The 17,136-nt window shown below is 39.1% G+C and overlaps 1 protein-coding gene across 1 annotated transcript; it reads right to left on the minus strand.

Annotated features, from left to right (window-relative positions):
- Nucleotides 1-9,879: 9,879 nt before the first annotated feature.
- On the minus strand, nt 9,880-16,571 carry LOC110553731 (zinc finger protein 54-like). The gene is given in 4 exon segments (XM_021645821.2): nt 9,880-11,802; nt 12,790-12,916; nt 16,486-16,542; nt 16,545-16,571. Coding segments are annotated over 4 exon segments (1,956 nt in total). The 5' UTR covers nt 16,554-16,571; the 3' UTR covers nt 9,880-10,039.
- Nucleotides 16,572-17,136: the final 565 nt, after the last annotated feature.

Below are 17,136 nucleotides of genomic sequence, written 5' to 3' on the forward strand. Positions count from 1 at the left end.
GATATCCATCAGCTGATACACGGATAATTGAATATATGGGGCCTAGCTTAAAGGGTGTGCATGTGTGTGAGTGTGTAAGTACAATTATGTGTAGAAAGTAAGAAAAGGACCATTAGTGGAGAGATGTAAGAAGAGAGGATGGATATTGGAATATAGCTAATATAAAGTTAGAGAGTATGTATACTGGGGGCAGGATGGCTCAAATATGTAGTGGGGTGATGGGGAAAAGTGAGGGCTGCTAAAAGGTCCACCCAAATGACATATCCACGAAGAAGCTACATGGGACCCTATCATTTTGCAAACCACATTAAAATATAATAAAAGTGGAGGGTAGAACACATATAATATTAAAAAATGGTGCATTGGACAACGTGTTCTAAATGTTTAACTTGGAATGGGGCCGGGAAGAAAGGAAGAGGAGGGGGTGATTGTGGTGGTCTGAATAGGAATGGCCCCCTAGCCTCGTGGGTTTGAATGCTTGTCCATAGGGAGTGGCACCATTGGAAGAGTGCTTTGTTGGAGAAGGTGTTGTCACCGGGGTGAAGGTTTTGAGGTCTCAGATTCGGAAGTCATGCCCAGGGCAGCCTTCTCTTCTTTTTGCCTGCTGATGCAGATGTAGAACTTAGTTCCCTCTGCACTGTATCTGCCTGCCTGTCACTATGATTCCTGCCACGAAGACAATGGACTAGATTTCTGAACCTATAAGCCAGCCCCCAGTTAAGTGTTTTTCTCTGTAAGAGGTGGTGTGGTTATAGTGTCTCTCCATAGCAATAGAAATCCTAACTAAGACAGTAGCTGGTACCAGGGACTGAATGGAATATTGCTGTGGTAGGCCTGATTGCACCTTTGTTTCAAGGAATGTGGACTAGAAAAGCAACTGAGCAGGGTGGTGGTGGAGCAATCCTTGTATCTCACCACTCTGGAGGCAGAGGCAGGCAGATCGCTGTGAGTGTGAGTCCAACCTGGTCTACTGAAAGAGTTCCAGAACAGCTAGAAAACCTGTCTCAAAAAACAAACAAGTAGAAGAAGAAGAAACACACACACACACACACACACACACACACACACACACAGAGAGAGAGAGAGAGAGAGAGAGAAGCAACTGAACAGTTTAAGTGGGGTTTAATGGCCATCCTAGTAGAAACATAGACAGTGGTGCTGAGAGTGATTTAAATTGTGAAGTCCTGGGTCAAGAGATTTCATAGCGGAAGAATTTAATATATAGACTAGAAATATTCTTATGGTATTTTGACAAAGAGTGTGGCTGTTCTTTGCTCATCTACAAAGTCTTCCTGAGGCTAAATTAAGGATTAGTTGAACTGGCAGAGGGATTCTGAAATAGCTCACTATAGACTCTGCTGGGTGGCTACTAGTGTTCACGCTTAAGATCCATAAAGAAAATGAGCAAACTGGGCAAGGAAAAATAAAAAATGGATAATTCAAGGAGAAAAGGAGCATTAGGAAGTGGAATGGAGCTAAATAGTTCAAGGAAATAAGTGGAATAAAGAAAAGCCTGGTGTTTGATAAAAAAAAAAGGGGTTGGTGACCTCAGGGCAAGCTCCCATCCAGCTAAGCTTCCAATCTGTGAAAAGGAATTAAAGAAAAGCTTAGAGCTGTGTGTGGTGGTGCACACCTTTAATCCCAGTACTGGGGAGGCAATGGTAGGCTGATTTCAAAGTTTAAGGCCTGGTCAATGGAGTGAGTTCCAGGACAGCCAAGCTTAGACAATTAAAGAAACCATCAAAACCAGAAAGCTAGTTTAGATGTAATTTTATGAGGGGGCCCTGTTCCGGCCCCAGCAAGCAGCAGAACGTGGCAGCTTCAGCCACGTGGCTCCAGCTTTAGAGTTAAAGGTAGAAGAAAGGAGTTATGGAATCTTCTTCCTTCCACTGAGGCCAGACATGTGTCAGGAAAGGCCACTGTGTTAAGCTGCTGAGGTAAAGCTTAAATTGTCTTGGAGACCCAAAATGTTGGAGATGCTAGAGCCGTGGGATACCGGCTGAGGAGAGCTGCTAACAGGGGAGTGGAACCAGCCCAAGAGAGAGAAGTGTGTTGCAGTCAAGCTAAAAGGATTTGGAGATCTGAAGAGTGCCCTGACATCAGACATGGAAACACAGAGTTTGAAATTTGTCTATCTGGGTTTTGGTCTTGGACCACTATTTCCTCATTGTGTTCCTTTTCCACCCTTTTGGAACAGTAATGTATATGATACCATTATGTGTTGGAAGTATGTGATTTGCTTTATTGTTTTGATTTTAGAGGGGATTATAATTATGAGATTGGTATGAATCTCAGAAGAGACTTTAAAGTTTTAAACAATGTTGAGCTTGTAATGAGACTATGGGGACTTTGAAGTTGGACTGAATGCTTTCTGCATTATAATGTAGCTACAAGCCTATGGGGACCAGGCAGTGGGATGCGGTGGTTTGAACAGGAATGGCCCCTATAGACTCATGTGTCTGAATGCTTGGCCATAGGGAGTGGCACTATTAGGTGTGGCCTTGTTGGAGGAAGTGTGTCATTAGGAGGTGAGCAGTGAGGTCTCACCCAGTCTGTCATTCTCTTCCTACTGCTTCCTGATGCAGACACAGAACTCTCAGCACCTCCTCCAGCACCATGTCTGAGGCTTCCTGCAATGACAGTAATGGACTAAACCTCTGAACTGTAAGCGAGTCCCAAGTAAATGTTTTCCTTTCTAAGATTTGGTGTGGCCATGGTGTCTCTTCACAACAATAAAAAGGCTAAAATAGTGTGCTAACCAAAAGTGAGGCTGTATGAAGGAGCCTTATGAAATCCTACTATCTTGCAAGTTTAATAGTAAATGAAAATGTAAAAACTTTGAACAGAGGTATCTCACACGGGTAAATAATGCTGCTCCCGGACACCAGGGCTGTTAAATGGAACTCTCTGTACCAGGTACTAGTCATCTGCCTATAACTTCCTCCTCAGGGAGGCCCCAAAACAAAGCACAACTTTGCCAGTGCTCTGGCTTGGTCATGTAAGTACATGGTGTTGCTGAAGTCATCACGCACTTTGGCTACAAGACAGAGTAATTTTTTTTTTGACAGGGTTTCTCTGGATAACTTATTTTGTAGACCTTATAAAAAATTTGATATAGGATTTATGTAGTCTTGACTGTCCTTGAACTCATTATGTAGATCAGGATGGCCTAAAACTCACAGAAATCCCACTGCCTCTGTGTCCTGAGTGTTCTAATTAAAGGTGAGTACCACTATGCCTGGCATTATTATAAATTTTTGAATGTTAAACAAGATGAATGTTTTGTCACATCTTTTCAAGAGTCTAGAGAGATGGCTTGGTGGTTAAGAGCAATGGTTGCTCTCCCAAAAGACCAGGGTTCAAGTCTCAACACACACACACACACACACACACACACACACACACACACAGTAGGTTACAACTGCATATTGTCCTGATTACCAGATCAACCAAGTCCAGTCACATTGTATCTAAGAGGTTTCTCTGCATAACATCTTCTCCCAGGAGCAGAACGAAACAAAGGTGGGTCAGGAGCATAAGCCCAATACATAAGCCCAAGCATCAGGACAGAACTCACCATGGTCAGCAGCAGGAACATCCTCTTTCCGGGGAACATCTCCCGCAAATCTCACCAGCCTTTCTGGGATCCACCTGGCTCCTTCTGCGTCCTGTGGATAAACACAGACATGCTCTCTTCCCCATATTAATACAGGGTTGGGGCCCTGCCATATTCAAGTAATTGGATCTTTCCATTTCACTTGGGAATAATTATCTTTGGTATTAGGGTGCCACAATCAATCAGCTGCAGAATGGCCTTGTATATCCATAGTAAAAAAAATTTAAATAAAGAGAGCACAATTAAGATTTGGGGATATGACTCCCCCTTTTTATTTTTTGCAATTGATTCTTAAGAAATCCATGGGCATGCGCCACAATATTTTGGCCTTCAGGATTATATGGAATACCTGTTTTTATGACTTATATTCATCTGTGCAGAAAAACCTGATAAGGTTGACTAATATATGCAGTGCCATTATCAGTCTTTACAATGGAAGGAATTCCAATTATAGAAAAACATTTTACGCAAAGACTTATAACGTGTTTGTTGGATTATCCTGCTAAGGGAGTTGCCATGATAAGTCCTGAAAAAGTATCAATTGTTACCTAAACATATTTTAGTTTTCCAAATTCTAGGATATGAGTAATGTCCATTTGTTGTTTGGAACAGTTCCAACCCTAGGTTTTAAATAAGTTAACTTTATATTACAGATTTTAAACATACCCAATGACCAATAATCTAAAACCAAGACATATTGAAGATGGTAAAGTTATACATTCAAGATAGACAAAACATCTTGCTATTTTTAATCTGATTTTTATGACCATAAAAGCTCTGTAGAGAGTCGAACAGTTCCTGAGTGGGGAGTGAAGACTGAAAGAAAATTAATAAACCAACACACTACACATGGATCTGTCTGAGAGGGCTTCCAGTAGAAAACTAGTCGCCCCATTTGCTCCCATAATCCCTTTTCAAGTCAGAGTAAAAGCACCTCAGTACAATGGCTCTCTACACTGTCCCAAGAACTCAATGGTCAACCCACTGCTAACAGCCCAGGGCTGAATTCATGCCACTAAAGATGGTGGTCTTGTACTTTCACCACTAAAGATGGTGGTCTTGTAATTTTACTAACTCAGAAACAACTTTATTTTTTGTGACTCATGCTAAAGGTGTTTTGAGATAAAATACAAAATTATTTCTTTCTCTTCTTCTTGATGCAGAAAATAAGTAAGGTTTATGGTTCCAACCCTAAAAATGTCAGTTACAACATTTCATCTATGTCTCTAGGAATGCTGAGGAAGAAGGGGTGGAAAGGAAATAAGGGAAAGAAGATGAAGGGCTAGATTCTTTAAGCCTGCTGTAATCAGTAACCAAAAACAATGGCACTTACCTGCAATGGTCTCACAGAAGACCACAATCAGTCTAGAAAAGGGAACATCCCACCCTTTACCTCTCAGATGCTGGGTATGGGTAGATTTTAGAAGGAGAAAAAAATCACTGCCATTAGTTTTCCTCTGCTGAACCTATCAAGCTCTAACATATAGCTCCAAACCTATATGGCTCACAGATGGCTCTGGTTAATTTTGGTGGGTCACAAAGTAAATGACTACCAAGTAGGCTATGCTGTTAACTTGGGTAATTTTCAAGACATGAAAATAAAAAGTTATCTATAGTTGGGCAAGATCATGAAAGCCTTTAATCCTAGCTTTCAGAGGGTAGAAAAAAGGAGAACTCTGAGTTCAAGACCAGCCTTGTGTACCTAGGGAGTCTAGGACAGCTGGCAATACACGGAGACATCTGTTTCAAATGAAAGCCAACTCCTCCCTGAGAAATAGCATTAATGGTACCATCCAAGAGAGGAATATAATGAACAGTCCTACCCAGTTATGATGCCTACGAGCTACATCAATGGTCATCTTGGGAAGATAACCCTAAAGGTGCAAGAGTGGACACTTAACAGCTTTCTAATGAAACGTAAGAAACTCTAAGCAAAAGGGAAACCATGACCGGTTCTGGAACCGAGCTACCTGCTCAGTCCTGGTGAAGTCAAGAATTGTGGAGGAGAACCAACATCACCATATCAGCATAATCTAAACATTTTTCCTTGTACCCACAAATAAATGTAGTCTTCTTCCCTCATCAAAGAAACTTCTCTTTGTAACAGGTAGAGACAACTACAAAAATCTGCCACTATAAAAATGAAGAGTTGTGAAGCCCACACACAATGGATCAATCTCCAAAGCATTTTGAAGATGGGGTAGAAATATTGTAAGAGCCAGAAGATTAGCATGTTTTCTGTGAGATTGTTTCTCCTAGTAACGCCAGAAGCTACATCCATAAAATCTCACAAACATGACCGCCCAAACAGGAACTGAACCAGGACAACAATGGACATGCCAAAGTGGATGGGAAAAAGCCCACAAAATCTCAATCCTACACAGAGAACTACTGTCAACTGCCAAATGCTGGCAGTAGGAGAATCCTCCAGAACGAGCACACCGATTAATTGAAAAAATATAAAAGTAAGGTGATATGGACAGAGTAGGTTATATTTAAGAATATATGTTTATCAATTATACATCTATTATATACACATACATAATATTATACATATATAGTTATACCTACAATAACAATTAATGAAACGAGCACCCAAGAGAGAGCAGGAAAGAATATATGGGAGGACTTTGCAGTAAGATAGGGAAAAGGATCATGTTGTAATTATGCTATTATCTCAAAAAGTTCAAAGTACAAAAAAATAGAACAAAAATAAAACAAATGAACAAACAAAATTATCAACAAACCCGAAGAAAAAATAAAAACAAACAAGTTTCTAAACCTACCAATGAAATGCAGACAAGAGCTCCTTTAAGCTATCTTGTTGCCACTAAGTTCAGTGGCATACTCCATTTCTATTCATCAGGAATAGAAATAACTAACGTTGGCATACACGTGGGGAAAGGAGGCCAAATACCGCTGTGGGAGAACTAAAGAATCAACCTTGAAAGTCATTGTATATGTTCTAAAGACAGACAGACAGACAAAGATAGAAAAAGGAAACCATCTGTATGACACAATTACAGAACTGATCTGTGGCACTACTGTAGAAACAAAGACAACCATCTACTTATCACAGATAAGAAATAAATGACAAATCAATGTTGAGGAACTAACAAAGTCCAACTTGATGAACCAATGTGGTTTCTTTTGTGGGGGTATTTTGTCTGCATGTATATCTATGAGCCATATGTGTTTCTAGTAATTGAAGGGACCTAAGGGGGACACTGGATGCCCTGGAGTTGTGTGCACTGGTGAGGCTTCAGATTGCGTGCCCATGTGAGGGTGCTGGGAACTCAAAGTGAGTCTTCTGAAGAAGACAGTGTCTGAACCGCTGAGTCATCTCCAAATTCCAGTGGACCAGTGAGTTTTATTGGGATGCCTTACAAGAGTATGGGTGAGCGTGGGTGGATGAGAGCTGTGTCAGTCTGTGAAGGTGATGGCTAATGAAACTGAAAACCTGGGGATAATTGCACAGCTTGTAGTCAGCTCACCTGAGGGTGGAAGTGTGTCTTTCAAGCCACTCAGTACCTCCTCCAGACAGTTTATCTGGTCTAGGCAGCTTGACTGGTGTCTGCTTTGTGGCTGGGCATCTTCTGTGCACCTCAGCTTGTCTGACCGTGTCAGCAGTCCTTAGCAATTCTATATGCTTGAGGAAGCAGGGCCCTAGTGAATCTTGCCAGTTTCTGGGACTTCCTGAAGCTATTAAGTCGTCTATTTCTGAGCTTCTCTGCAGGATTAAATCTATCATACTCCATTACAGAATTCTGCTCCTTTTGTTCTGCTTTATCATCCTATGTTTTAAGGAGCTTTCTCCAAGTTGGAAGGGGTTTAATATCAGAGGAAGTTGATATACAACCATTCCCAGACACAAGCTCCAAGGATTTTTCATCTTACCAATGAGCTCTTGCCCATCATATGCACTGCTGCTTTATTCACACTATCTAGGAAATGGTATCAAGTAGATACCATGATTGATATGTGTTCTATTAAGACTTCATGTAGAAGTCAGGACACCAGAAATGGACCAGTAGTGGAGAGATGCAAGAAGAGAGGGTAGAGAGTAGAATATAGGTGATATGAAAGTAGATAGTGGGAATGCGAGGTGCATGATTCAAATACGTAGTGGAATAGTGGGGAGGAAAGGGAGCTGCTAAAAGCTCAACTCAAATGAGCTGTCCATGAGGAAGCTACACAAGACCCTATCACTTTCCATCTCAAGTAAAAAACAGCCAAGAGGGGATATATATCTCACATGTGCTATAAAATGAGGCACTAGATAATGTAGGCTAAGTGTTTAACTTGGGATGGGGGCAGGGAGGAAGGATGAGTGGGTAGGTGAATCAAAAAGAAGGATGTTTAAAGAAGCCTTATGATTTCCCACTAACTTACAGTTAATACAAAATACGATTTTAAAGAGTTTGAACAGTGGCATCACACATGGGTAAATAATGCTGCTCCCAGATGCCAAGGTTATTACATGGAACTCTCTGTACCAGCTACTAGGTATCTGCCTAGGACTTTCTGGTCATGGATGCCCCAGAGGCAACCCTAACCCCTCCCCCAAAAAAAGCCAGGTCATTGCCAGTCCTTTTGCATGGCCATCCTAAGCACATGCTGTTGCTGAAGACATGAAACACTTTGGTTGCAGGATAAGACAAGCAATCTTGAACTTACAAGGAAACTCTCCCACTTGGCTAGCTTTTGTAGCACTGCAAGTTCTTGAGCAGACTGGTAGCAGAAAAATGATGCCATGGTCTTACTTACCCCTGGATTATGCATCTTATAATAACAACCTACTAGCCAAGATATGTGCACTGGTACAACAGTGGCACTATTGTGTATCGATGTAACTAACCTCTCTTGAATGAATTCGAGGCATGCTTCATAGAGGAATTCATACCATGGTTAAAAACAAAGCTCTGTAAGTACAGATCCAAGCAAAGAACCCACTGTTTCGTTAATGATCATATTGCTAACTTGCCATCTAAATATTCATTTATAATTATCAATTTGTACTATTCTTAACCCTGGTGAAAAAAAGTCTCCTCTTAAAGTTGGTAGTGGGTAATTCAAGAGACTTATAACTGTTCAAAAAAGAACTAAAAAGCAACTATCTAAGAATGAGGCAATTACCATGTCATCACGGCTGATGGAGAGTTCCGGAGTCTCCTTTAATATCATGAGGCTCTAATGGCTGTTAGTGGCAGCTGTATTTATTAGAGTGTAAATACTTCCCTATCAGTAATTTAAAATGAATTTCTGCATGTCACAGGGATTGCTCTCTTCCTCTCTCCTTTCATTCATTCCTTCCTTCCCTGAGACTGGGGTTTCCTGTGTAGCCCTGGCTGACTTGGAATTTGTACTGTAGACAAGGTTGGCTGCAAACTCACACAGATGCACCTGGCTCTGGGTCCAGAGTGCTGGGATAAAAGGCATGCATCACCATAGCCTTAGCCTCTGGAGACTTCTAAGCTGTATGTGGTTAGTGCAGTGACACCACATTCAGCCTATCTCTTTGCAGTTTGTTTCATTCTTGGCATTTGTAACATCTGACTCTAGTATGATGATTTTAAAGGTGAATAAAAGATGAGAATTTATTAGAGCATTTTCTTTCATGATTTTATCTCTGCATTTTTAGCACTATTTTGTAAAGGATGTGTCAAATTTAATACATTTGGAGATATAATTTTCAATGAATAGTAAGACATGGAGATTATATATGGTATACCTCTACATGGTTTCTCAGAAATATGAACTTAGTGATGTATAAAATAATTACAGGCCATTGTTATATTTTTTATGTTATTACAATTTGTCTTTATTATATATTTTTTTCTTTTTTGAGACAGGGTTGATGCAGTTATGGCAGTCCTGGAACTTACTATGTAGACCAGGAGGGCTGCAGACTCACAGAGACCTTGCTTCTGTCTTGAGTACTGGGATTAAAGGTGTACACCACCTCACCTGGCACTACTGTGAATGTGTAAATGTTGGATAAGAGAAATATTTTTTAATATATTTAATTTAATTTGTTATTATAGCTTTTCCCAGGGGTGGGAGAGATGACTCAGTGGGTAAGAGCAGTAATCACTCCTCCAGAGAATCAGTGTTTTAATTCCCAACATACAAACAGCTATGAAGAATTGTCTGTACTACCATTTTCAGTGGACCTGATGCACTCTTCTGGCTTCTACTTGTACCAGGCATACACACAGCGCAGACATACTTGCTGACATGACACTCATACACATTAAAAGAAATAAAAGCTTTCCCTGCAGTTACACGTAGGGAATTTTATTTTAATATAAACTTATATTTTTAAGATTTAAACCCTTCATTAAAGGCTTTTACAAGTTTATTTATTTATGATTCTGTTACTAATATTGTTGTAACCCGTAAGCAGGAAATACCAGTTAAAGGTTATAGCACATTATTTACAACGGTATGTTTTTCTCCAGTATGAATTTTCTGATGCCTTCGAAGATTTGAAATCTGCGTAAAGGATATGTCACAGTCTTTGCATTTGTAAGGTTTCTCTCCAGTATGAAGTTTCTGATGTCTTCTAAGATTTGAAATCTGCATAAAGGATTTGTCACATTCCATACATTTGTATGGTTTCTCTCCAGTATGAAGTTTCTGGTGTGCTCTAAGGTAGGAACACCTAGTAAAAGATTTGTCACATTCCTCACATCTGTAAGGTCTCTCTCCGGTGTGAACTCTCTGATGTGTTTTAAGATGTGAGTCTTGGGTAAAGGATTTGTCACATTCCATACATTTGTAAGGTTTCTCTCCAGTATGAATTTTCTGATGTGTGTGAAGAGTTGAACACTTAGTATAAGACTTGCCACATTCCTTACATATGTAAGGTCTCTCTCCAGTATGAACTCTGTGATGTATTCTAAGATTTGAACGCTGGATAAAGGATTTGTTACATTCTCTACATTTATAAGGTTTCTCTCCAGTATGAATTTTCTCATGTTCTCTGAGAGTCGAACATTCAGTAAAAGATTTGTCACATTCCTTACATCTGTAAGGTTTCTCTCCAGTATGAACACTCTGATGTCTTCTAAGATGTGAACACTTGGTAAAGGATTTGTCACATTCCATACATTTGTAAGGTTTCTCTCCAGTATGAATTTTCTGATGTGTTTTAAGAGTTGAATTCACAGTAAAGGATTTGTCACATACCTCACATTGGTAAGGTTTCTCTCCAGTATGGATTCTGTAATGCCTTTGAAAATGTGATAATTCAAGAAAGGACTTACCACATTCTTTGCATTTGTAAAATTTCTCTAGAGAATGAGCTTTCTGATGCCTTTTAAAGGATGAATAGTGGGTAAAGGATTTGTCACACTCGTTGCATTTGTAATGCTTCTTTCCAGTATGGAGTTTGAAATGCCTTCTAAAGTGTGAAAGGTGGTATGAGATCTTGCCACATTCTTGACAAGTATAAAGTTCCTTAGCAGCATGGACTTTCTGATGCCTCCTAAAACTGGAACAGTGGGCAAAGGATTTGTCACACTCCTTACATTTGTAAGGCTTCTCTCCAGTATGCAATTTCTGATGGCTTTTAAGTGCTGACAACTGAGGAAATGACTTCCCACATTCTTTGCATTTGTAAGGCTTCTCCCCAGTGTGAAGTCTTTGATGTGTTTTAAGATTGTTGCACTGGGTAAAGGATTTGTTACAAACGTGGCACTTGTAGGGCTTCTCTCCAGTATGAATTCTCTGATGTACAGAGAAGCTTGAGGGGGTACTGAAGAATTTCCTGCATTTCCCACACTGATATGGTTTCTCTCCAGTGAAGTTTGTTTGTTGCATGAGACTGTATGTAGAGGTGACATGGTCATCATATTCTTCCTGTCTCTGTTCTTTCTTTGCAGGGTAGTGTCTCTGATCTTGAGTAATGTTGGAACACAAAGTTAACGTTTTCTCACAGTCTTTAGATATGCAATGTTCTTCTCCAGTGTGCATGCTTTTAAATGGATCTGTGTTTGATGAGTCAATAGCAGCATCCCTGTGATTACTGTATCTGTAGTTATTAGAGTTTTCTGTAGCTTCACTACTTTTATAAAGTGCACATTTGGAGGGGTCATGAAGCATTTTGCCAAGCTCATTACACTGACAAGACTCCTTTTCAGTCTTCACATGTTGATGGACTCTATCACATATGCAGTAGTTTTCTGAAAAAGAGTACAAGTCAAATTAATAGGGTTTGTTCCAAAAGTAAATGACTGTTTCCTAAGTTTTCTTTTAAGTCAACCTGAAAGCATCAAAGGGTTTGTTTCTTTTCTTTCTTTATTTTTTCTTAAGGCATTAGATTCTTCAAAAGTAATGGACGAAAAGCAAGTATTCTGCCAGATATCCAAGGTTCTAGATTATTTGATGTAGGGCATTCATGGGCAGTTATTGCTTATTTCTATCCTCCATTGTCTGAGCTCCGTACACTGCTATGTCTCTTAACTTTTCTATATGGCCATTCTCAAGTCTACTCTGTACACTGACTCTTAGGATGTTTTGTATATTCTCCACCAAGACAATGGAGAATGTAATAAAGACATATATTCAAGGAAAGCAATTCGAGAATATTGCTACCTCATGGGCTCACCTTAGACTTATTTGTACAATTATTCCAACCTGATGTCAGCAGTCAAATAAAATTGTACACTGTAATAGTAGCAAGTCAGGATAATTTAGCTGCAATAAGGCACAAGGTCTAGACATTGGACATCTGCCAGGGCTACAGACACAGACAGACTTATGCTGGAGTTGAGCCATGGACCCAGAAACAGCCTTCAGAGGTACCATGGTCCAGGTATCACCATGGCCTCAGGTGGCAGTGGAGGCCTCTCACATTAGGCTGTTCCTCACTGCAATCATGCCTTCAGTTCTGCCTGTCTTCATAGTACACAAACCACCTCGCTTCTCTTTGTCTCCTATCTCTCTACCATGTACTTATTCAGAGTAGGAGCATCCTCTGTCTTTCTTGCTTACTTAAGTGGGCCTCTTGAAAAAGTTCTTTTTTAGTACCAAACTTTCCCTAGTTTTCTGGGTGTTTTTTTTTTTGTTTTTGTTTTGTTTTTTGCATGCTGGCTTAATAGAGTTTACAACCTACAAAGTCAGTACATACAAAGGACGAGTTAGGAATTCTACAAGCAAAATGTCCTCACCCACAGAGACCAGGTTTCTGTAATTCTCCAACATCACTTCAATGTACAGAGCCCTCTGAACAGAGTCCAGGCATTCCCACTCGTCCTGGGGGAAGTCTACAGTCACATCACTGAATGTCAACAGACCCTGAAACAGAAAATTATGTTTTGACCATGTGTTACAGAGCAGAGTACTGGATATAAGGACACAGAATGTAGATGAATGAAAACAATTATCAAAAAATTAAAAAAAAAAGATGATTCCCAATATAGTCACATTTTATAATCAATGTTCTAACTCTGTGACAACCGAATGACAGAACAGGTTTACAAGTACTATACCTGAAACAAGACATAAGGCTTGCACATGTTTATCTCTATGCTATGGATGCTATATTTATGTCCTACAGGATTACAGTGTACATTTAGAAGGAAAATTTGGGATAAGGAACTGTGCTTGGAAATGCTGTGCCTGAAGATCATAACAGAAAACCGACACTGAATCAATCCTGTCAGTACTTGGGCCTTACATGATTCTATTCTAACAGGCTCAGGGTGGATTTTTAAATTCCAGGTCCAATGCCACAGTATTCAACAGCAAAGGGGTAGGTACAGAAAGCAGAACTTATAACTGAACATTAAGTAGAGTTTTGGTTTTTTCCCACAATAGCAAAGATTGTAACAACATTGAATACTGACAATTTTAACACTAACATATAAACTCAAGTAGTCTATGGAATTAATTTTATAAGAATATTTGGGGGCTGGAGAGATGGATCAGAGGTTAAGAACAGTCGCTGTTCTTTCAAAGGTCCTAAGTTCAATTCCCAGCAACCACATGGTGGCTCACAACCATCTATAGTAAGATCTGGGAGGCAGGCAGAATGTTGTATAAATAATAAATCTTTAAAAAAAAAATTTGGGTTACTAACAAGCAGATAGAAAAAATTTGTAATAACTATTCTTGGTACAATCTAAAATTTTCCTAAGAATATACAAAAGTCACCATTGACAAATAACAATTTCAGAACACTGCAGCTTCAGGACAAGAACAGAGAGCTGACATTCAAACAAAAAGTGACTAGAGCAAAGCAATCATGGGAAAGTCCTTCTCTATCAAATATGATAGTTTACGGACAGCTACCAGTCAATGCCCTCAAGACATTTTTACTGATGCATTATACATAATTCTACCTAATGAGTCCAAGCCCAAGTGTTTTACATGGTGGGATGTTTTTTGGGGCAAAAAAAGATAATTAAAAATTAAAAAAAACAAAAATAGACTGATCTCTACTGTGGGAAGTTACCGCTGAGCTTCCTAACGAGGTGAGTGATGTGAGCAGCAATTCTCCTATAACAAACAAATATGAAGTATCAACAAACACATGGACACATCTCCACAACCATGTTGAACATCAAAGAGAAATACAAATAGACTACAATCTGAGTGTACACTCAAGAACATCAGTTTCAGGGCATAATCCAGCCGCACATGCTTGCCAGGATCAGCACTCTACAGTGTGCTTAAATCTTTACTAGTAGAAACCAAGTATTATTTATGATTAAGAACTAAGATGTAAGTCTCTTTTAATTCCATACATTGATATTTTGACAACTAGTCCACGTATTTCAATATGCATATTCATAACCACGATCCAAGGAAATGTTACAGACTCCACACTCACTCAATAGGATGTAAGGATACAAGTGTGTACCCTAATAAGTGGAACAAGGACTGTCTCTGACATGAACTCAGTAGCTAGCTCTTTGATCACCTCCCCCTAATAGAGGAGCAGTCATACCAGGCCACAGAAGAGGACAATGCAGCCAATCCTGATGAGACCTGATAGGCTAGGTTCAGATGGAGGGGGAGGAGGACCTCCCCTATCAGTAGACTTGGAAGGGGCATGGGAGGAGATGAGGGAGCGAGGGTGGGATTAGGAGTGGATGGGGGGGTACAGCTGGGATATGAAGTGGATAAACTGTAATTTATAATAAATGAATAAATAAATATTTTAATTGAAAAAAAGATATAAGGATACAGTCCATCCTCTACACTGAATGGCCATCAACAGATTTTTCAGTTAATGTGTCAAAATGAAAATATTTTAAAATTACTGGTCATAAATTCATGTAGGATATCTGCCCTCAAAAAAACATCTTGGAAGGACAGAATAAAAAGAAGTGCTATAGGTGAGGATTTTTGGTATTACATTGTATGGCTATCAGCTTGGTATAGTCAAAAAATCAGAAAAAAGGACAGAATAAGATAGAGTACCCAGAAAGAAAACTATAAATCTATACCTACTTAGTATTTGACAAAAATATGGCCTTTTCAACAAATGGTGCTGGCAAAACTAGATCAAGTAAGAGAATAAAAAAATTTTTTTATTTTTCAGTTTGTACAAAACTCCATTCAAAATGGATCAAAAATCTCATTTAAAACCAAAAACACTGAAAATTAGAAAATACCCATCAGGATACTGGGATGGGCAAGAACTTTTTGAATAGGAAGAACAGCAACAGCACAGGAACCGACCCCATGTATCAGCAGGTGGGACTACTGAGAATAAAATGTTTCTGCACACCAAAGGAAACAATCAGCTGAGCACACAGACACCCACAGAATGGGAGAGGATCTGTACCAGCAGCACGCTGGGTAGGAGCTCATATCTCAAATTCACCAAGAATTATAGAAATTAAATGCCAAGGAAATAAAACTGCCAATCAATGAATATGGCAAAAAAGAAAAAAAAAAAGTGTTCAGGATTCCTAAAATGCCATCATGGACATAAAATTAAAACTACTTTAAAATACTGCCTCACCCCAGGCAAAATGGCTGTCATCAACTAATCTGAAAACAAACGTTAGTGAGGATGTGGAGAGAAAGGAAGCCTTATTCACTGTTGATGTGTGTGTGTGTGAACTAATACACTCAAATGGAAATCAGTTTGAAGACTATTGAAAAAATTAAAGATAGAACTAACCTGTAACTCAGCTCTTGCCCTCCTGGGAACACACAGAAAATTCCACACCCCACTCTAGAGATGTTTACTGCTACGTTATTCACTATAGCAAAGTACTGGGATTAACCTGTCTATCAACAGATGAATGGATAATGAAAATGTTATACATATAAAATGGAATATTAGGGGAAGAGAAAAATGTAATAATAACTTGCAAAAAAAATGATGGACTAAGATTACATGAGGTCACACAGTATCACAAAGACGAAATGACACTTTCCCTCATATGCAGAATCTAATTGTATATGTATATGGAAACAATGTATATGTGTCTACTATAGTAAACGAAGAAAAGAGAACAAGAAAGATTAAATATCAGGGGCTGAGGTAGGACTGAACTCAGGTAATGAAAACCAGTTATGTGAAAGGATATAAGCTAACTGCTTTTCTAGTTCTAATTCTGTCACAGTTTTTTTTTTGGGGGGGGTAGATCAGTTCATAAAGATACATTTGATAGTGAAAATATAAAATCACATCAGAGGCTCCAGAGCTTCTGTTCCCAATGACTACTATAAAACTGCATAAAAGTATACTGAGTTATATAGTCTCTGTATCTGGTTAGTCGCAGTGTGTGATTTTGCTTGTTTCCAATTTTCAAAACACAACTTAAAAAAAAAATCAGAATCAGAAACTTAAAGGCTTGCAATCAAACTATAAAATATTTAGGAAAAGACAGGACATGACCACTGACCTGGAACATGCTTAATGGAGAATTATCCATTTCCTGCTGTTTCTCTTCTTTGATTTTTTTTCCTTCATGAACAATGAATAGCTGGCTTGTGGCTTTTTAATATCAAGGGATCAAAATAGAAAGCAAAAATCATTCTGAAAGGTGATAAAGAACAATGTTAGGCCACATGAAAAGACGCAAGCAACAGAATTCTACTAAGTATCTGGTCAATGATCTCCAAGCCATGACAGCATGGAAACATCTCAAAATTCATGGAGACATAAGAGCATTTCAAGGTACTCATGAATTAACACATTTTACTAAAGTAGAAAAGTACATCATAAGTTATAGGCAAAACATACACAGGAGAATCGTAGGAATTATCAATGAGAACATAGGAGATAGTAAATCCCATGAGAGCTGGGAAGCATCATCCCTGGGTAAGACAGCAGACCACTCTTTCTCACAGTAAAGAAACGAGTGCCACCAATAATCCATCTACTAACAACATATAAAACAAAACCATTGGGAATACAGACACTAAGAACAAAAACACAGCCACTCTGGAAATCAATATAGAGACAAACAAATCCTCAAGTTAAATAAATGTAGCACATGACACAGGGCTTTCATTTCCTGGCAGATCCTCAAAGGACTCCATTCTGCTCCGCA

Source organism: Meriones unguiculatus, chromosome 1 (assembly GCF_030254825.1).
Source record: "Meriones unguiculatus strain TT.TT164.6M chromosome 1, Bangor_MerUng_6.1, whole genome shotgun sequence".
Classification (NCBI taxonomy): Eukaryota; Metazoa; Chordata; class Mammalia; order Rodentia; family Muridae; genus Meriones; species Meriones unguiculatus.